This window comes from Meleagris gallopavo, chromosome 2, assembly GCF_000146605.3.
Source record: "Meleagris gallopavo isolate NT-WF06-2002-E0010 breed Aviagen turkey brand Nicholas breeding stock chromosome 2, Turkey_5.1, whole genome shotgun sequence".
NCBI lineage: Eukaryota > Metazoa > Chordata > Aves > Galliformes > Phasianidae > Meleagris > Meleagris gallopavo.
In genome coordinates, this window is record NC_015012.2 from 19,196,194 (window position 1) to 19,218,789 (window position 22,596).

At 39.1% G+C, this 22,596-nt stretch overlaps 1 protein-coding gene across 6 annotated transcripts in view; it reads left to right on the forward strand.

Annotated features, from left to right (window-relative positions):
• ESRRG (estrogen related receptor gamma) overlaps positions 1–22,596 on the forward strand; it is a 372,309-nt gene that overhangs the window by 217,241 nt on the left and 132,472 nt on the right. The window contains exon 1 of one of the 6 annotated variants that reach the window (XM_010706705.3): positions 10,222–10,285. The exons of 4 other annotated variants lie outside the window; for them this stretch is intronic. Coding sequence is in view for 1 of the 2 variants with exons in the window: in XM_019612663.2 (XP_019468208.1) it covers positions 10,850–10,902 (53 nt within the window). In the remaining variant the exon portion in view is untranslated. Of the gene's footprint in view, positions 1–10,221; positions 10,286–10,716; positions 10,903–22,596 lie in introns of those variants that run through there. One more of the 6 variants, XM_019612663.2, reaches the window with a different exon arrangement.

The window sequence follows — 22,596 nt, forward strand, 5'->3', positions numbered from 1 at the left end:
TATTATTATTATTATTATTATTATTATTATTATTATTATTTTTAAATGGGCTTTCTCCCCAAAAGACAGAAGTCAGCTAGAGGTTAAAAATCTTCTCTTAACCCCCTTAAGAGCCTGCATATATAGAGACACTGGTAGGTGTAATGAGAACATCTAAAATGTAGTGCTGGCTTGTTCCGAGCATTTCTGAAATTCCTCCAGAAATGGATGGAGGTGCCGGGCAGGTGGGCAGAGGAGGAGATGGATTGTTCTATTTAGTCCATCCTGATGCACAATATTCCTCTTCTGCTCTGTTCCCTCATTCCTAGGGTAGCTTAAAAAGGTATTTCTTCCAAAAATATTTTTAGAACCTCACATCTGATTATTTTAAAGGAAATGCAAGATGGGTATATCTAGTAAGGAACAATGGGTAACAAAATGATGAAATGGTATTCTTGTATGTACTTAAGAGTGTAGCGGTTACTGCCAACTTGTACAATTCTTCAAATATTGCAAATGCAATTTTTATGTATTCTTTATCTGCTATGTTAATTTTTTTCTTCTAATTGGCTGTAGGATTTGGTTCCTGTCTTCTTGGAGGGCAAACGCTGATGTCCTTTAGTGTTTTACAGTCAGTGTTTTCTTTCTTAAATAGATTGTGATATGCTCACTTGACAAGTATTAATGCTAAAATAGTTTTCAGAAGAATACATTTCATGAAGTCTGTGGTGGGAGGGGAAGTGTTGTTTATTACAGTTATTTTATCCTTCTTTAAAAAAAGAGCATCTGGTAAAAATAACACTTAGATGCCATCTAAAAAACAAATAATGGACGTGTTTCTGAAAGCAAATGAATGTGGATGGCCGGCAAAGTATCTTCAGAGAATTGTAAAATTCTTATAGCAAAAGGTGGATTTCTTTCACTGTGGTAGCTCAGTGCTCTGTGAATCCAAGATTCCCTTTCCTAAATCCTGTTTGCCTTTCCAGCCATGTCAGAATTCCTTGGCAGTGTCCTCGCAGCAGCCGTGAATGTGATGGGACAGATGAGGTGTTGTGCAGTGGCACAAAATGCCGTGTCTTTATCCAGTTATTTCCATGGGCATAAAGGGGTGAGAATCGAATCCCCGGTATCTGAGCACAGCACCCGGGCACCCCATCATTGTTCTGGCGGGAGCTGCTTGGGCCCAGTTGGTGCTGGCTGATATTTAAAGAGCTGAGCAGCTACCGCCAGTGGCTTGCATTAGCACGAATGGCACCTGTCCCATCAATCATGAGGCCGTGGTGTCACAGATGGAGAAACAACAATCGGCTGAATTACCCGGCCCTGCACACTTGGCTTAATTCAGCTCATTGTTCTCCTACAAATCTCGCGGATGGCTCACGCCGCGCCTGGACTCCAGGCACAAGCAGGAGACGGGCTCAGGTGGTGGCACGTGCCTGCCCTTCGCCACCCCAGCAGAGGTGTGCAGCAAGGGGCTGTCAGTGTGTGTGCGCGGGGGGGGAGGGGGGGTGTAGCATCAGCTCCTAATGAACACTGTAATTAATCAGGAGCTGAAATTCAGCATTTCTCCCGGCGCTCCCGAAGTTTTCATTTAGCTATCTGAAAGCGCCTCGCGCAAAGGCAGGTTAATTTAACTCCTCGAGTGCTGCGCTGGGTCTCTTGCTCTGAGATGAATTCTGCATGCGTTTCCAGTGGATGTGTAGTAAGAAGCATCCCTTTGCATGTCAGAGAGCTTTGAACATAGCTGAGTAGTTAGCACTGAGAAGTCTTCACCAGAGCCACTGAGTGAAAAGGAGAAGTGCTGACAGGCCGATTTGGAAGGGTGGTGCTGGTGTTTTTATGGTGGGTCTTTTTATTTCAGTTTTAATGCCAGACAAAGGTTGGATCATGAGAAATTGCAGTCTTGGTCTGGATGAAAATGTAAATGTGTTTAAATTGCCTTCAGACATTGTAATTCTTTTCTCTTTCTTCCTTTCTTCTTTTCACTCCTTGCAGCAGCTCCCAGAGGACAGAAAAATAAAATAGACAAAAAAAAAGAAAATACTCTGCTATAGGTCAAGCATGTCTTGAATGTGTTAGAGCCCCATCTTTCCATTTATTTTTTTTTTTTCCAAATAACACCAAGGAAGTACCTGGGAAATATGGAGTTGGAAATGATCATTCTTGCTTCACAATTTTTTATTTTTATTTTTCCCTCCCAAATCCCATTTGCATTATGTGCTGTAAAGCAGCTGTGTTTTTGCTGTAGCTAGTGTTCTTGTTACAACTAATGTCAAGCAAAAAACCTGTAGCATGCCAGAAACAGGCTGCATTATATTGAAGACACAACTTATGTTTGGTTGTGTGTAAATACAGTTAGTTAGTTGGGTTTATCTGATAGCCTGGCAGAAAGAGAGAGGAGCCGTACAAACTGTTTTCAGTAACTGTGCTGTTCATATGCCTGATAAGATTGAGAGTGCTTTCGAACTACTGATACGCTTTGAATAAGAAAAGAATAATCACGTCCACTGGCACCAGCTTATCGGGAATGAAGTAAAATGCCAGCACTTTTACATTAGCAAAAGTAAATGTTTTAGACACTTTGGGCCTTTTTTCCATTTAAATTAAATAGCAGTGTGCTTTTGAGTGTGCTGTAATGAATGGAAGGATTTATTACCTTGACAAAATTACGGGTGAATATGTTGAGAGAGGAGTCCTCGGCAACAATAACAGCTCTTTTGATAAGTGGCTGCATGTATTCATGCTTTTGGTACAGAAATTCAGTAATTTTATCCTCTCTTGCTCTGTTAAGTGCAGTGGCTAACTTGCAGTGGGCAGCTCTTCGTAGTGCAATGTAACTGTGCTTTTTGTAATGTATTGACAACACATTTGAAATGTAGCCCATAACGTGGCTCTTCATAGAATAATGCTTGATCATTTGCTAATATGTCCTCTGCCTTCAGTTGCCTTGTATTCTCATGTTTGAAAAATAATACATCTTGGAATCTTTCCTGGGAAGGCAAGGTATGATTCATCATTAACTTACTCCAGCAGGCGTGAAGCATGCTCGCATGTGCTTTTATCTGCTAGAAGTTTACTGATTTTTATTTCTGTAATTTCTGTACCTTCTTTTTCCCGTCTAGTTCTTTTATCTTTCACGTGCCTACAATTAATTTTGGGATATACAAATTTGATGAATGGTAGTGCAAGAGCAGATTTGATTGATTTTGGATTATTATTGATTACTGTCAATGAGATCACCGTGACACTCTGCAATCAATGGTGTGTGATTAAACCAAGGCACCAGTGTTCTATACATTAGGCAGCAGTCAGGAATTTAGGAACTGAATATTTAAAAGCTATAAACAAAAAATATTCAGATTTAAATAGCCCTTTGTTTGGCATTTACTCACCGAGATCTGTTTCTTGGGGAAGTTAGTTTTCTCAAGTGCAGGCTTTCAGTTTAAGAAAGGTCATTGATTTAAGGTTTATTAAATTTTAGCTAAAAACAACTGGCTCCATTTGGGTGTAAAATAATTTAAGTACTTACTGCAGGCAACCTTCATGCTTTAGAGTTGTTGCTCAAAGGTTTCATTCTTCTATGAAGATGTCAACTGTAAATATAAAAATGCATCACTGAAAATGTAATGGTTTAAAGATTCAAACTGAAATAAAAATTCCTGCCTGAGGAAAGCACTACAATCAAAATAAAGTAGTCTTAACTTTTTTTTTTTTTTTTTTTTCCTTTCTGTTGAGGCCATAGTAGGAAACAGTGCTTGAAGGCAGCAGGTAGTGAGGCTGGCAGGGAATGCCAATTGTGACTTACTTGTTTATTTCCCCTTGTGGAGGATGATCGCCAAGCTCTGGAGTCAACAACATGCACTGACCACTGATATCAGGCCATGTGCGAGCTGCTGCCACTCCTGAAATGTGGAATCCCAGCTTTTCAGTCACTTTGATAATATGGCAAAAACAAACAAACAAAAAAACAGTTCCTGGCAATATTAAAATCTAACTGCCAAAGCACTTCAATTCCTGAAAGCTTGCTATGTCTTTCTCTGTATTTTTAGCATATATTATATTTCTAGGGAATAGTGGCTTAAGCGTACACTTGATGGATGACTGGGGCAGGGCTTTTCTTTAACAAAAGTATGATACTTGTGCATTAGGTAATGCTGGAACAGGAAGACTGCAGATGCAGCTATTTGACCAAACTACTGTGTGTTTTGTGACACATTAGATAAGTTAGCAGAGATCTTCCAAGATGCGAAGGACAGCATGCTGACAATCTTACATCTTTTTTAGGAAATCTTTTGCTTTTGCTGAAGTGGCCTGATTCAAGACTGAACAGGAAGAATACCATTCATTCCAGTAGATTTTGCACTGGTTTCCATAACTAATTTTTAAAAAATGAATGATAGTATTTTAAAAGAAATAATTTTAAAAAAATGGATAACACAAAGATTCACTGCCAGGATGTGGCATTTACACCAGAATAGAGCTGCCTAAAGGAGTGCGACCAGGAAATACTAAGATTACCCTCATAATATTTTTCTGTGTGAGCTTAAAAGCAGTGCTGGCATTATGCCACTGCCTTTAGTCTTGCACTGACTCGGGAGGAGCTAACAAACCTCTGATGGGGTCAGTAAGGCAGAATAAGGCCGAGCCCCCTATTTTCCTTGTTGTTCTTTTTTTTTTTTTTTTTGTCCAAATTGCAAGTGAGGTTGAAATGCTGAGTTTATGTAAAGATTATTTAATCTTTGTTTCTGCTGATGAACTTTGGATGGAAAGTTCTAGAATAGGACACGTCTGTCTGATGCACATAGACTGCTACGTAGACAGAAACACTTCGGTGTTCCTATGCAGAATTAAAAGTCACAAAGGATGACCGTGGTCGTTCAGCATGCCTTTCCCCACAAGATACAAAATAAATTTTAATAGGTGGAGAGCTGGCCTCTAAGCAGCGTTTTATTTATGAAAGGGTTCATACAGTGCTTGAGGAGGTGTAAGAACTTGGCTACTCGTTAGAAAGCATTTTTCTATTTTCTTATTTATAGAAATAATCCAAGACGGTATAATGGGGAAAAAGGAGGCTCAGAGGGGTTGGTCTCCAGTTATTTTGATGCTTCTTTCTGTTAATCTAGTCATAAACAGAACCTGTGAAGGCAGGTGTGAAAGTAGTATGTCCTGCCTTCATTTTAGAGACTCTTTTTGTGTGTAACTTTGTTGTCGGTCACAATGCCTGCATCTGGGTCTTTGAGTGCACATGATTTTTATCCCTGGTCTCAATGTACAGCTTGTTTGGTGAGCATAGCAATACAAGTGATAGTGTGACAGGATGGTGAACACTGTGATACCGGGACTGGATTTTGTCTCCCAGTTTTTGTATTCTCTCCAGGCGCAGTGTAATTCCAGGTCCATTCCCTTAGTCAGAGATCACCTTTTTGTCTCTTCTGAAGCACTCAATGTTCTGTACCAGTGAAGCCATAGGGATCTTCCTAAACCAGTAACATGTGAATTTCATGTGAATATATTAAAAGAAGTTTCTTGGAAAATCTGAAAAAGCTTGTTTCTGTAGAAGTTCAGAAATGGATGCTTTGACACATTCAGTATTTTTGTTAGAGCAAAGCCTGTTATTTTCTGTAGGCACAAAGGAAAAGGTGACTTACACAGCAAGTATTTATAAAGGTTGTACGCTGTGTTTATCTTTAAGACTTGTTATATGGAGATGAACTCCCATAAAAACTAGACATGAAGACTAAATACAAGTGTGAAAGCTTAAAGCTTCTTGTTAAACTTATGAGGTGGAAGCAGTGGAGTAAAGAAAAAAGAGTTCTTCCCTTTAAAAGTTTTTGCTTAGCAACTTGGGGCTTGTTTCCACGTTGGTAGATCAGGTTCTGGTTAAGCTGGAGCAGTACAAACCACAACCCATCAGCAGGCTGCTAGTCAGCAGCAGGTGTGAACAACATGGAACAGGATTCACATCGAACCATAGTGTACACTGAAAACAGAACCCCTGCCTTGCTTTTACAAGGGCAGTAAGATAGAAGCTCTTTTGTCGTGTTTACTAAACAGTGTTCAGTGGATGGTGTAAATGGCCCTGTTCAGCTGCAGAGAAATAAGTGCAAGAACTAGTATGCATTTCAGATTTTTAAAGGCACTTTTTCCTCTTTTAAAAATTAAACTTGTGATGGGGTTAAATCAGAGGTATAGCCGCTGTTGTCAAGGTGTTCAAAGCTATGCTTCAGTTTTGGCAGCAGAGAGAAGGGAGAATGGAATGTCAGCACTTAGTGTTTGATAGGAGCAGGTAAATGGTATTGTCTTTTTGAAATTGCTCCTTTATGACTTAGGGCTTCATGCCTGTTTATTACTTCTGTACACAGCTCATTAGAAAGGCAGCATTTCCAGTCCTTGGAAGTTGCATGTTTGGGGGCTTTTGAAACCATGTATTTATTGTATGCTTTTCATTGAACATCAAATTCTGCCCTCAGTGAGGCTCTGCTAAAAACCAGGGGCAACATTTGCAGCAGAAGCAGTGTTTATCTGTTCTTATATATTTTGATTGTTTACGAGGTACTCCAGTTTCTCTGTCTTGATCAGTATTTTGTCTGACCTGAAAAATATTCTCATCTTAGGTAAAGACATATTTCAGGAGACATAATTTTTCCAAAAGACTGTGTGTAATTGAATTACTATGAAATTGGTTGTTTTTTCTAATTCTTCTTCAGCCAGAATCTGAGAAGATGATGGTATACCTGTGAAGGAAGTTTATGTATATAATGTAGAAGGGGGGAAAAAAAAAGAAAAATTTCACTTTTCCTGAAGTGGTTTAGCATTATCAGAAGTTCTACAACTTCAGACCCAGAACAATTCATCAGATCTTCTGTTTGCAGAATTTTAATGAAGTTTGGCTCTTTGAAAATCAGCTCACTGGTATTTTTATCAAGTCCAGTTTAACTGTGATTGCCTTCCTTCCTATGGTTTTCTTGTGGGACTATAATTGACAATTTTTTTCCCCTACTGAATAGAATTTTTTCTAAGCATTCAGTGTTCTCTCAGCAGTAATAACTCCTTGAAAACTGTCAGATCATAGGTAAGCATTTAGGCGTACAAGTACTTCTGCTGAAATGCCTGTGTGTGCAACAGCTGCTTTTGTGGGGTCAAAATCCTGCCCTCGCAGTCACCTATGTGTCTCAACACCTTTTGCCATCAGGGTGTTTGTGTGCATCTTTTCCTGTAGAGATTCAAGACTGATTTTTTGAGGAAAACCTCAGGCTTTGGGAAAGGGCTTTGCTGCTATGTATGGCCACAAACCAATGGCAGGAGTTACATGGGCAGGGAGGTTGTGTTTAAGGTGAAAATTGAAGTTAAGGAAAAATGAATAGGTTTGCAAAGGTAATAGAAAAGTGTGTTGTTTTTTTTTTTAAATACTTTTGTTGTTGAAAACAGGAGGCTTAGAATTTCTTAGTTTATCACTGTATTAACATTTCCTCACTGATGAAACAAGCTTGACAATGTGATGCGCTGCCTAAAGTCCTAGTTTAGCTCTAGAATTGCTGCTCCGATGTGTGTGTGTTCTTTCATGACAAATTGGCAATGGTTCAGGGTTTTATTTTTAAAAGAGGGTGTTCCTGCATGTTCAGAGTCCTGTTTATATATTGTTGTGAAAACAGGCTACCTCATAATGATGAAATCATAACTTGTGTGATAGCACTGGCAAACTGACTGTAAAGTGCTCTGCTTTTACTGTCTCTCTGTGCTGTCATAAACTGGTCACTTTACCTTGAAATGCTTTTCTGAGGTTGCTAGTGCATAATTCACCATTTCTGGAAGCTGCTGGTATTGAAATCTGTTGCAAAATGTTATATGATTTCATATGTGAGCCTTTGCATATATGATCACTTTAGTTTTTTTATAATTTCTACTTGAGATGCAGTGATAGTAAGCCCCTGAGGTTCAGGATTTTCAACTAGGAAAAGTAGATGTACAGAAGCCATTCCGCTTGTCTAAGGTCTAGTCAAGGTACTTAACTTCTTTGGCCCTGAAATCAGTCCAGGCCTCCCATCAAAGCAGTCTGTCTCTTGAGATTTTGCTATTGCTGGCTTCTGCCAGGTGAGAAATTTACAAGGATAAACTTTTCGATAATACTTTTATGTCTTCTCCCTCCACCACATAAAACTGGATTCTATATTATGTTTATTACTGTTAGAGTCTCTGCTCTGTGTGTTTAATATGTAAAGAGGTAAGTTCATACTTGTTTCAGGCCTTGGTTGCCAGTTAGGACCAGTCCTCGTTTACCCATACAAGTTTATTTACTGTCAGTTCCCTTTTCCAGTTTCACCAGTATGTTTCAAGGGAGCAGAATCTAGAACATATCATGTCTCCATTTAGCCTTTTTTTTTTTTCTTAGCTTCAACTTTGTCTTGTCACTTACTTCAAAGAAAAGAAATTTATTTTGACACTATAGTTGAGTGTAATTGCGAATCAATTTAATACGATTTACTCTGTTATTATTTAGTATTTCAGTTATGGTAGCATGCATGGTACATGTGGCCCCTGCCACACATACTGTGTAAGCACTTAGGTCTTTCTGTTTAAAAGCTTTGGCTACAAACATAAGTAATTCGTGCAAGCCTCAGAAAAGGGTTTTTAATATTTTTAATATGGGAAATGCAACCATGCTGTGTATGTGTGCTTATGTAGCTGAGTAGTATCTATGCATTTGTGTGTTTTTAATTTACAATAAAAGCATTAACTTCGGCCTAACAATGAGGCATGGGCTGTTTTCTTGTAGATCAGCAGAAATCTACCATAGGGAGGCATTTGAAGGAGAGGTGGGTGGTTTCCTCTGTGTCAGTTCAGAGAAGGTGTATTTAATGAAAAGGAGGTAGAGTGAAAAGCAGTGTGAAAGGGAGGGAGATGACACGGGAGCAGCTCATTGACATACAGAAGGAGGGGTGGGAGAAGACCTGGGAGGGACAGAGCTGGGCAGCAGAGGGTTGCATGCAGCATCTAACTGACGGCTTAATTTTCAATATATTTTCTAATATGATTAGATGTGACTCTTAGTTTTATGTGTCCTGAAGTGGGGTGCAGAAGAAATTCAGTCAAGGAATACATACTACACAGGTAGAAGCTGAGGCTTGCCACTGTATGTATAATAGCTACTAAAAACTAAAAATTGGGACCACGTACAATAGAGTGCATGGATTTATATTAAAAAAAGAAAAAAAGCAGCCCTCCTCCCCCCCTTCCAACAAAATACATTTACCTGCAAAAGGGAAGGTTTTTTCTGTTGTTGTTACTAAAGCAGTCAAAATTGTTAGGTCACGAGTTTAAGATCTTTCTAAGATTTCAGCCATATTTTGCTTTCTGTGCACCTCTCAGGCTTGCTGGGAATAGGGACACACTCTGCTCTGGTGTGGGAGGAGAGGCAGTGCTTCATACACACACTTTCTGTAAACGGCATTTTGGTTTAAAAACCAAATATGCATCTCATCATTTATTTAACCGATTCCCATAGTATTGTAGGCAAATGTTTTTTTCCCCTCTCATCCTGCTTTCTGCTACGCTGAGGATAATGTACCTGGAAGGAAAAGGCCGTCCAAGCTGAGGCAGCCAGCGTCAGACAGGGCGGTCTGCCATCTGTCCCACCTGCTGCATTCATGTGTCCATCTGGTTACTGCAATAGCTCATTGCAGGCTTCAACAGAGGAACGTTCAGGCTGAAAAGGAGGCAGTGTGAATTATTTAGGTAGCTCGTGTAAATAAAGAGAGGGGGAGAGGAGCAAAGGAGGGGGGCTTCGAGAGGGAGAAAGCACTCTCTTACTCCTCGATGCTTTGGAATGCGTTAATGCATGAGAGCATTTGATTTGCATATAGATTTAGATGTATAGATCATTGTGAAGATTACAAGCCAATGAGTTTTATCTAGATTTAGATAGCTCTCAGCCTGGTTTGTGCATAAAATATAGCCAGTTTCAGAAGGAGAATCTTTGGGGACTTAAAACCAAAGTGAAACTGATGAAACGTAATGCTTTTAGGTATTAATTTAGCAGAAATAAAATATTTCCTCCAGGGGCTTTCTGTGCCCTTTGTTAACCAAGAATTTATAAGTACTTTTACGTAGTTGGTGCTTTAGATGCACTGTGTGGTTTTGATTTGGTTATAGTTAGTTACATTTTTAGTCATCTGTACTGTGTTCTAAGAGGAAAAGCAGCTGACAAATATTCCTTTTCCTTTTTCTCTTCTGTATATCAGGTGAAGATTAAACCCAGTCAACAAACAATTTTCCACCTGTCAGTGTGTACATTGTTTTACAGACAGAAGTACGTATGCCTTTGTGTTTATAGAAACATGAGTAGAACATTAAAAATCTCTTGGAGATTTTCAAATGGGGGTGAGCAAACAGTAATGGTACAGTGGCCTTGAAAAATAAACAGATCTGTTTAGTAGCTGCTTGATTTTAAAAAAGACCACCAGAAAGTTTATGGTACATTATTTATTGCTTAAATTCAATTATTTTTAGAAAATATAACGATCTATTAGTGTTAGATACAAACATAAGGAATTCTTCTGAATCATTTTATTCATATATGTTAGTGGTTAATGTCATATTACTTCTTAATGCAGAAAACACTGGATTTTCGTAATGCTATGTTTGAAAAATGAAAATATTGGATTCATACTTGGATATGTTGCTGATGTGAGGCTTTCTGCTTTTAAATGTCTGATTTTCCTCAGCTGCGAAGTAAAAACAGGATCATCTTAAGAGGAATCCTTGAAACTGTGGGAGGGTTTCGTTCCATTGTTTTGCCTGGTTTTAGATCTGCAGAAGAAAGGCATGCAGCATCTTGAAATCCCAACAGCCTGGCTACTTCCCTAAGATTTGCATGAAATTCAGCTGCAGCCTTCAAAGGGATTTGAGTGGATTGGATTCTTTAAGGTTAGTCCATGTCAAACCTATTAAGTTCAATTCACATGCAAAACCCTTTTTACGTTTTTTTTGTAAGCCAATAAGGCTGTAGCTGCTATTAAGGCAACATCGTGTACTTTCGGTAGAACGTCCATGGTAATGGATCACCCTACTGGCATGTGTAACTAACAGATAATCCACTTTGTCATCTTTCAAATTGAAAGGTTCTGTGTCCTGTATCTTCCTCAGACTGAAGAGGTTTTGTTTGCAAAAGTTGAGATCCTGGAGACTGCTTTTAAGTATCTTCACTTTCTGGAACTTTGAGTACTTGTCCTCTATTTAGATTGTCTCTATGCTAAATGATTTTAGGTGTACAGTATATGTTCTGTGGTGGACCAGGAAACAGTTACAGGAAGGAAAAAGCATGAAAATATTTTACACTGTATATAAGAATAGTGCCTTCAGAACTGCAAGGACATGACTTTCAAAACAAGACTTAAATTTTTGATTGAAAGGCCAATAGGAAGAATTCTGCTCATCTCAAACATTAAGGCCTACGTATCTCAATGCCATATACAGAATTTTTCAAGTCTATCAGTAAGCTGTGAAAGGTGTTTCGGTGGAAGATGCTTGGCTTCATTTAGATACTGACTGAATTAATTAAATAAGGAGCGAGGGACCCAATGGTTTTGGGATGACATGCATCCTATGCGAAACTTCTGCTCTGTGTGAGGTCTGAAAGATTTGCCCTTTGTTTTGTGAATGGCTATGACTTGTTATGAAGTGCTGGATAGGTCCTCTAACCAGGTGAGCTGAATCTTGAAAGGAATTGCATATTTACTGTGGGGAATCAAATTCATCCATTTCCACAGTGGGTGGACTGGCACCTGGGCCTTCACTGTCTAGAAGGACGCTGGATTCTGAACTGTGTTATGATGTCATTTAACTCACTGAATTTTGCTCAGCTCTAAAGATTTAACTGAGGAGAAAGTAGCTGCTGCTTCTTGTGCTTTTTGTCATCCAGTGCTTAAATTTTACACTTCAGTGCTTAAGTGTGAAGCTTAAGGAAAACATTGCTTTTAATTATGTTTAGATCAAACATGGTCAATTTGTGTGTAATGGATAAGAACAGAATATTTTCCTTTGACTTGCAGTTCCAGCTTCTCCAAGTCTTTTAAATATATACATTAAGAAAAAAAATTAAAAATAAACAATAAACAGTATTTTAACTGTTCTTACATTTAAAGTAAAAAAAAAAAAAAAGAAAAAGAAAAAAGGTTCCTATGGCACACACTTTGCATGTAGACTGCTCTCTTTTGTAGTGATAGCTGCAGAAACTGCTCCTTAAATGAAACCCTGATTCTTGGGATCTGACCCTGCAAGACCTGCACGCACAGGTCACTTGTTACAGGTAGTAAATTTCCTAGCTAGGTACTTGGAGGAAAGGATCAGTGAATAATAAGCCTTTTCAGTTGACCTCATTCTCTTGCATCTAGCACAAAAATACAACATTTTCCCCCAAAATAAAAGTCTGAGATTAAAAACTATTTCACTTCATTTTTCCCGGTATCCATTTAGAGATCTGAAGTTGCTCTGACCTGTGGTCAGAATACTTTGCAGGAGATCATGGTTCACTGTGTTTCATGAATCCAGAGTAATTTTTCAGAAAGTCCTTCAAACAAGAATATTTTGGCAGGTAAAAGGTGCGTGTAGGATATGAAATTTTATCACTGTATGTAAATTTTTAGTTGTTCATCTAAAAGTTCCTAATTGTTAACACCTAAGCCATTCAGGGTTATACAGAGTTTGTAGCTTTTAATACTAATTCCTTGTAGAACCATAGAACCATAGTATTAATACGACTATTTGCGGCATTACAAATTCAATGGGCTAAGTAGCAAATATTAGCACTTATGTTCCTGTATGATAGTGTTCCTTAAATCATGCTGTTTTCTTGCTTGTAGATTATTGTGTATTCATATGATGTAAGTTAGTATTTGAGGAGATCATGTTAGTGTTTTGCTGAGGAAGTGGAAGGAGATGAAAAGGCTGCCTAGTTATGTGAATTGTTTTTTTCCTCAGCACCTGCAGCTTTGTTGCTGCAAATATTGTAAATATCTCACAGGAGAGCATGGTTATGTTACAGGAGTTAAGTATCTGTGTTGTCTTGTGTGATGGCTCCTCTGGCAAAAGGGCTTTTTAAAACGTGTGAATAATTACAAAATGCTCGTGTTGATACAGGAACAGGGAAATAGCGCTGTTAACTTCAGGTAAAGAATAAGAAAGTTGTCGGAGGTTTATTTTTTTGTCTCTAACAGCTTTAGGTTCTGATAACATTAACAGAGCATTAACCAGTCGTCCTGGTTCATGTTTCTGCTTGTTGTTGGCAGCCCCTGAATAGAGCGGGGAAAGGGGGGGAGAGGTTAAGTGGCACTGAGGTTAAATTGCTCCAGTGACAGATTCTCTCCAGAAAGGCAGCCAGTTGTTTGGGTTAGTTTGGGAAAACTGGATTTGAAGTCCCTTCTCTGCTGCTCACATGTGACATCTTGCCTGTCAGAAACAAAATTTGCTTTCCACAATAAGTGGAGAGTGCTGGGGAAATTTAAAAGCAAACAACAAACAGATTTGATCAGCTGCAACAATGATTGGAATTTTAGTTTTATTATTTTATCACAAGATTCCTAAAACAATAGAGCAGATTTATTTTTTTTTTATGTGTATAGTATATATATTTGGCTATTATATTATGATTGCTGTAAAACAGGAGTGTTGCTGAAATAGATAACAGCGCTGCTAGGGTAAGTGTAGTGCCTCCCTTAAGGTCAGTACCTCCTCCTTAATGAATGGGCTGTTCCTGGTAGAGCTCTGTCGCTGCAGCCACACAGGAGCTCTTGCTACGAGAACCTTGCATGCCATTCGCTAGCCTTAAAGATTTTCTTCTGGAAAAAAAAAAACAAAACCACACCATATGAGCTGTGAGTCCAGGAGGAGGTGTGCAGTCCCTCTTCAGAAAAAATGCGCTCAATCTGTTTCAGACGAGTTCCCCGAAAGATGGGTTAAATCAACTGATTGAGCTGATTTTCTCTCTTGAGGTGATATTTTATTTATATGATAAAATGCTTGGAAAGTGATTAATTTGTCAGGGGAACATCTTGTTACTGTAAATTTGCCGAATGTGTAATAAAATTGCCATAACACAGATGGGAAAATGAAGATCTTTTAAAATTAAATAACTGAGCAGTCTGCCTACATTCTCAACACTTAAAATTAACTTAGTTAAATTTCTTTGTCATTTTTGTCCCTGGAAGAATGCAAGCCTGGTAAGATTTGTGGAGAATGTGTGGTGTGGATATGTTTGTGTGGTGAGTGGAGGAGATGCGCGAGGGCTGTGTTTCTTTCCCTTCTGCATCAGAGGGGTCTGATGCATTTATTCAATTTTTGCCAATGTTCTTTTTTTTTTTTTCTTTGTGTGAACTTTTAGAAATTAAAATATTCAATTTAGATACTCATTCCTGGTAACAGTGAAATTAAGAATAGGAGGCCTTTGTGGGAAAGTGCCTCAGGTCAACGAGAGGTACCTGAAGTAGTGCATCTGTCCTAGTTTGTTACAAATTATTGCTTTCAAATGACATCTGAGCAGCATAATATGCTTCTTAGTCTTTATTGCAGTCTGTTACTGTGCAAAGTATATCTGAATTGTCAGAGGAAGGAATACCGTACCTATCTGAGTTGCAGTACGTAGCAAGTGAAAATAGCATTAGTGAAGGAACAATGCCTTTTATTCATACTCATATTCCTACTGTCTGTCCGTCTGTACACTGGAATGAGCCACTTATCATGCTTCTGTGTTTTTTTTCCCTTTCAAGTTAAAGAATTATGAAAGTTCATTTTTTTGGTATGTCTCTTTATGACAGGTATACTGGAGATTGTGGTCATTTGGATTAAAAACATATCCATCACCACAGGCTGACAGGTTATTATTATGTCTTCTTTGGATATATAAATTTCATCTCTACAGGTTGGAAGTCCTAAGAATGCCAACTTTTTATATAAAGTAATTATCTTAGCAGTGATGTACTGCATACTGTTGTTATATTTTTCCACTTCTACAGCATTCTTAGCCATATCACCCCAACGTGAATCTTGGCTCCTCATATTTTGTAAAACCTTGAGGATAACAATGCCCCTACAATGTACTGTCAGCCAATCACCCACATCATATGCTGCTGTTGTTTGTTGTCCTGTGACGTGTTTCAGATGACATCCCATTTTGCATCTGGCAGTGGGCACGGGCCTCCCTTAGGTGTTTGCGCTGTTCTCTGCAAGTTTCCATCTATGGGCCATTAAAGCTTTCAGTATGTTAGTGTTATCTTGGCTGCTCATAACTTGTTTCTTGTGTTTTTTGTTTTGTTTTGTTTGTTTGTTTTTAGAAATTCAGGCCATTCTTTCTGTGAAGAAACTCCCGTTAACTGACTAGGGCTGATAATCAATTTACTGGGCAGCTCAAACTTGCATTAGAACTGATGAGGCCCAGCACTTCTTGGACTCACGTGTGTTCAGTTATCTTACTGGTGGAACATAATGCTTTCTTCAAGCCCTTCTTTCTTTCCTTGCTTACTCAAACACAGTGGGTTTAAGCAGATCTACAAGAATTTTTTTATTTTAGATCTACAAAGTATTTGATCCAGACTTCATACTGCTGAAATAATGAAAGCTAATTTGTCATCAAAATATAACTGCAATTTGCAGCGTGTAGTATGAAGTAATTAATGTATGGCTGTTCTTGTAAAGCTTTGCTTAGGCAAAACTCTTGGTGAATTCTTACCCAAGAGATGACCACAAACTGCAGAATATTGATATGATTGCTTTGCAATTGCAAGTAGCTGCACACTTGTTCTAAGTGTAATAGTTAGTCTGGTAAACGTTTCCTACTTTAGAAGCTTTTTTGAAAACATTTTTCTTTTTCTTCCTGTAACCCTTAGCAAAATAGAAAGCTAAGGGTGAAAGAGTTGAAACCTTATCAGGACGTGGTGAAAATCTCATCCTGCAAACCTGCTGCAGTCATGCAAACATTTGGAAAGTGAAAACTGCGGTGGCTACTTCCTTGCTGACCTTTGCTGCTTGTATCCAGAGGCAAAGCTCTGATGTGTAAACCCAGTGGCATAAGTAGGTTTAAGTTACACATAGCAATATGTGAAGAACAAGGAACTGTGAAAAGCCAAAGGTTTACTTATTTGTTTTTTAAAAATCTGTAATCACACATTACAATCCAAGACAGACTAGAAGGGACTTAACCTGAATAGATTTCTGCTTCTGTAAATTCTCTGATTTATTTCAGCATGTGATTGCTTTGGTTATCAGTAGCATACCCAAATATTTTTACTTACTCTTAATTTCCAGAGCCTCCAGAATCAAGATAGATAAAAAGAGAAAAAAAATGAAAAAGAGGTTAAGTTTTTCCTAGATTTTTCATTGCCAAATCTTAAGGGATGTAGATATAGCGTAGAAATAGAAATTGGTGCTTACAGATAGGACTCAAGTTACACAAATGCTCAAAAATATAGACTGCTATGCCCTCTGAGTAATTCAGTGTCAGTGTGGCTCTTTGTGGATGCAGTAGGTTATGGTGGCATACCAGTGGCATCTTGTTTATCTGAGTATCACAACCTTAGGCTTTCTGAATTCACAGGCTGGGCTGGGGGATAACACCATTAGCTACTAAAAATTTTCAGAGCTTCAGAGTCACTGAGTCTATTCCCCTGTAATAGGCTTTTGACCCATGCACACAAAGAAATACTTGAACAGGAAAGTAACCATTTTAATGTAGATGTATGAGGAGATTTAATTTAGATATATTCAACCTTAAAATAATATTCTCTTATAGAAAAACCGATGTAAAAATAATCAGTCTCATTTCTGGAAGTTCGAGGCAAGTACAAAGTAAAACTTTGTACTTCCAAGTTGTGGTTTTGTGAAAGAAATGGCAACAAGGGGGGGAAAAAAAATAATAATTCGATTGGGATTTTGTAGAACCTCAGTTCTGTCCCATGCCATGTTTATTACCTGGCAAAGAAGCATTCAGCAAGTCCTCACTGTCACTTCATCCATGAAAAGGAGATAATAAGATACTGAAATTCCTGAAAATGCAGTTCAAGATCTGCATTAAAATCAGTATGTATAAGTTGGATATTATTAATAAATGTTAGCACAATATAAGTACAAGTGTAACTGGTAGGAATATTTAGAAACGTGGTGTTAACCAAGAAGCAAGCCTACTCACCTTAGCAGCAGCAGAGCCCCCAGCTGCCTTTCTGGATTGCAGTTCAGGAAGGGTCTGTCCTCTGCTCTTCCCAGGCAAGATCCCACAAAAATGAGCATGGTTTTTGTCATCCTCACGTAGCTAAGACTCAGGCTGTGGCTCTGTGTGAAATACTGCTATTCAGGAGACTATTTTAAACCACTTCTGAATTTTTGTCCCTCACTTGTCGGTGTCTTGCAGACATTTTCATCTCATAATTTTCAAGTATTCTTCCTCATCCCCCTTCCTCCCCTAGCATCTTAGATTTCACTACTTTTAGTTTTCTTAGCAAGAATACAGTTCCAAGCTTTCAATACGGGAGCGTGACAAAGAGATTTTATAGCCAGTACTGAAAGTGACTAAACTTGACAACGATTGTATTTTATGACAACCTCTGCTTTCAGATCCCCAGTCTACTTTGCTATCATCAGCTGTGGTTTCTCCCTTATTCCCCCTTTCTCCCTCTCCCACCCCCCTGTGGCTGCTGCTCTCAAACAGGAGCAGTTCCGGATCCCTGCACTGACTGGAAACAAATCCTTTTACCAGGAGTGCATTTTAATGGACAACATGCTTCACTTAAGTCACCAGAACCTTAACTGTATAATATTCAATTTTTTACCAGCCCAGAACCAAAGCTTTTCATTGAGAGCAATGTCCATAAGAGTAGTGGAAGAATTAGTATTACGGAACTAAACCAGATTAGGAGGGAATGTGAATTAGATTTGGTAACAGATGGTGCCATGGAAATTAAAGGTGCTTTGCGAATGGAAGCGACAGCAGCTTGCTTCTTTTCCTCTCCTGTCTCTCTCTTTCATACGCTTGATAGACGGGTATAAATCAGAACAATCCCGTCTTGACAGCCAATTTCCAGAATTTGATCTGGTTAAAGACACGGCTTTCCTGCTCCGCACACTGAAAGTGGCTGCTGTTTTATTTTTATACAGCACCTTGTCATATTTAGGAAAGTGGAATCACCTGCCTCCTTTTAATGAAATTTTCTTTAATTACAGTTTTAGCTCTTTAGTGTTAATTACTTTTCCATTCAGGCTGAGTTCTCAGCTTGTCTCACAGGAATGTATTTCTTCCCCTGCCCCACCTCCCTGCACTATTCACGCATATGCTTTCATTTTTCTAAAGATGCTTTTTGTTGTTGAAAGTTGTTGTCAGATCCATTATAATTAGATCCTAATTAACAAAATCATCATTATTGTGTAGGGAGAGGAAGCTTTGTAAACAACCCTTAAAGTTGTAGGATCTTGTTTGTTGGAGGAGAAACCTTTTGGGATAGATGTAATAGACAAGCAAACACAAACCTTCCTGAAGGCTCTGCTGGCAAGTGTGTGGAGACCTGGAGAGTCCCTAGGGAAGGAAGACCCGCTTGGCTTCTCTTCGTGTCTTATCCACCAGGCTGCAATCCCATGTTTCTCAGGAAAAAATCAGAAGGAAAGTGCCCTGCTTCGGTTTGCTTACGTAAATATCCGTTGTGGCACCTCCCCTTTGGGTGCTCACTTGTAAAAAAAAAAATTGCCTTTCTGGTGTGTGCCAGGAGCACACTACAGTTGCCTTAATACAATTACTGCTTGGTGTTTGTGGCAGCAAGTACAAGTGGAGAGACTGCTGTGATGCATAGTGATAGGGAGCTTCTCCTGCCATACACTCAGAGCAAAATAATAGACTATATTTAAAAAAAATAAAAATAAAAAAAAAATCTCTCAAAGTTAGAGAAGATCCATAGAGCTGGCAATGAACAGTTGGTAGAAATAAAGCTTCCTACTGGCAGTCAAATCAAATGTAGTAACAACTCAGCGGCTCCCTGCTGCTAGCTGACAGCATGGTGTAGCACACTGGGACAAACATTCACTTAAAGGCTGATTGCAGGCAAATGCCATTTCCCAGCTCCCCAAGTAGCTCTGTGGCCGCATGGGGGGGGAATGGTGCGGATGGCTGGGCTTGGGGCAGAGAGAAGATCGCTGCCTCCAAAGTTTGAGTCCTGAGCCCTCCAAGCTCTGAATCCCTGCTGCTATTCCTGGTACTGTCTTTCTAATTGCTCCTACAATTTGGCGAGCAAATTATCATTCTCCTGTTATAGATCCAAAGAAAATCACGGAGAGGAGCTGGGTAGGAGGCAGGTACATGGTATGCACACACCTACGCGCTACCTCTCTGAGGGAAGGGAAATGCTGACAGAAATTGGGGAAAATCTCACAATACAAAATGTGTCTTGAGACTAAAGGCATTTTTTGTCATCTTTTTTCCTTTTGGGAAGTGCTGAATGGCAGCTATATGTCTCTGATCTGTGGTACTGGCTTACTGACTGGGTTGAGCAACTGCTTTTGATGCTGTAATCGTTTCAAAATAATCCCTCTTTAGAAAGCCTGTTATGTTCTTGAATAAATCTCTGCATATTTTCATAGTTTTGTATTTTTCTCCCTTGAAGTAGCTGAATGTAGCATTTGATTTTTGTTTGCTACTTCAGTTGACTTCTCTTAATAAGAAAAGAATCCCCACAATTAATGATCAGATGATTCCTCGACACTTCACCATGTCCCCTGGAGGTGGAGGCAGCAGGTGAGTTCCACCTGCTCCCAGGGAGTGCATCTTCCCTGCATTGGGACTTCAGCACCGAAACCACCAGGCTCCCTAAATAGAGGCATCACTCCTTTCCAATATGTGCTGGGAATTGAAAGCGTTAGTCTGCAGTTTGAAAATATAGAGTGATAAAATCTTACTCTTCTGATCAATAGCCTGATTTTCATATGGACAGGCTTGGCTGTCTCTCTAATTGTCACATCACAGTCTTTCTTATAACCTGGGCACAGGAACTCTGACACATTGCGTGCAGGTTGTGAAGAGCTGTGTCATGTGAGCCACCGTATGTACCATAGCAGCGCAGCTGGGGGGTGTTATGATGCTAGGGGCCAGTCAGCAGGGGATGGTGTGTCTGAAATCTTGTGTTGTAGTGAGCAATAAATGCAAAAAACAGCCCTGGTCTAACTGTGGAAGTGTTAGAAACAGGAGAAAAGAGAAATCTAAAAATCAAGTGGAAATACGAAGTATTTACTGATGTTTAAGTTGAGTCATAGATGTCTAAAATGACATATATGTGTCATAAGTGTGGTGTGTATATATACATAGACAATATTGTATGTTCTTTTTCTGTGGAACTCCCAGAATGCTTTCACTGTAAAGTGCTATCCACTTCTTGTGTTGTCTTTCTTTCTTTCTTTCCTTCTTTCCTCCTTTCCTCCTTTCCTTCTTTCTTTCAATATTTGTAAGCTGATTCATCAGAGCATATAGAAAAGAGCATCTCTACTTGAAGGAGACAACATTTGTAGGAGTTAGTCTTTTCCAGAGGAAGCTTTCTGTGGCGGTGGTCTGTTGGTAGTGCATAACAGCTAATAGGATATTTGTTGCTTACATGTGTGCAAACATAAAGGTCAGTTCTGTGATTTTTCCTCTCAGCTTTATTTTTTACTTCTCAGTTGGAGATATTTTTGTTTGGAGGTGTGTGCTTCAGTGCCATATATTGGATGCACTGGCAGCTGTGTTACTGAGGGCTGGCACCTCTTCAGGTGTCTGGTGCTTTGGCCCAAAGGTGCAAAGCCTTTAATTATTTTTCTCTGTTCACTTTTTGTTCCCCAAAAAGTACCTGATGAAAAGAAGAGTCATTCTGTAGCATGGAAGGATTTAAATGCTGTTGGCTCTTAAGTGCTTCTGCTTTTAAATTCAGAAGAGTTATGTTCCAGTCTGTCAAATCATAGGAGCTGGAGATTTGCAGAGCTTGTGCACGTCTAAGGATGCATTTAATTAAACCTGCATTAGTGCATCTATACAGACTTATTAAAACACTTAGTTTGTCTCAATAATATTGATTAAATAGCAGTAGTTTGTTTAATCTAAGTGTATTTTTGCTGTTACTACATTACTTCCTAGTAATCAGGATAATAGTCATCATCAGTGAAATATCGTGTTAGTTACGAAGTAATGCCATAAGAATTGATTTAGGCTTGGCAGGAGAGGAAGGCTTTCTGTCATATAGTGCCAAGGCCTGATTTGGATTATTAGAATGAGAATTTTAAACGTAATTTCTGTTCATATAAACACTATGTGTTTTATAGGCTTATGGGTTATTCTGTACTCTGAGTATCCATTATATCATGGAACACCTCAGACAGTTAATTATGCAAACATCATGTAAGTAATTACGCAGTATTATTATGCATTTAAGAGTTTTATTGATTTGCCAGTTGCTCACTTGCAGTATTAAGAGCTCTAAACAAGAGATGCTCACCCTTGGAGGAAATAGGGATGAGGAAATGAGCTAAAGATAAATGATAGTAGTATGCATTGTTGCATCAGATGTAAGCCTTAAATGCAGGAGCTGTCAACAGCGATAATATGCAACACATTGGGGTATCTCAGGATCATTTCCTTCTTGTTAACAAAGTTTATCAACCAGGAAGCAGAGGGAATCAGCTTGAAATAGAAAGGGAAGCAATAACAAATATTTATACCTAGAGGAGGGATGTTAAAATAGTTCCCCCTTCATTTCTAAGGTGTTGCAAAAATTAGCAATTTGCAACTTGAAAAATTTCTGTTTTTAAAAGCAACCTAAAAAACAGGCTCTGGTGAGGCACAAATGTGAAGGCTTGGATTGCTCTGCTCAACTCAAGTGAGCATGCAGTGAGTGCTGCAGCAGAGCCTGGGCTGCCTGCAGGCCGGTGCAGTTCTGGGCACTCCTCTGTCACTGCTGCTGGGAGCTCAGTGTGGGCTGCAGGCAGTGTTGCCTCTTTGATTGCAGCAGCTGCTGCGGTGCTTCGCCTTGCCACGGTGAGGTGGTGAGGTCTTCGGGAAAACAGAAATGAAAGAAGAAATTATGGGAAATTATGACAAATTTAATGGTTTAAAAAAAGTAATATAAATACAAAGCCACCGCTATTCCATTTTGCGCAAAATATCTTACTGCGTGGTTGTACATATTACATGGGTGTTTATTAATGAAGACCCACCTAGTAGGTAGTGACAGTTTTGTTTGTGCATGCACGGAGTGAGATTAGCAATAGTTGCAATTAATGATCTCATCCAGTAGGTTAACCAAGTGGACCTTACAATATTTCTTATTAAAAGAAATCCTTTCTTTTCCTTCCCCCAACTAAGCCAGTGCACCTTAATGCAATGATGATATGTTAGAGCCAGCAGTTGTCAAAGCACCGTATTACTGTGATGCCATAATGACACCCTGTCTCTGCAAAGTAGTCATGTTTTCTCAAATCACACGTTGCACCGTTGATTTCTGACATGACACTTCATTCAGTCACTTGCCTTTTCTTTGGCATCTCCATTCTCTGACAATAGCAGCTGGTGCCCATTTTCCTCCTGAGTGATTCACATTTTGCCACTTTAGTGAAGTGCAATTAGCTGGAGCA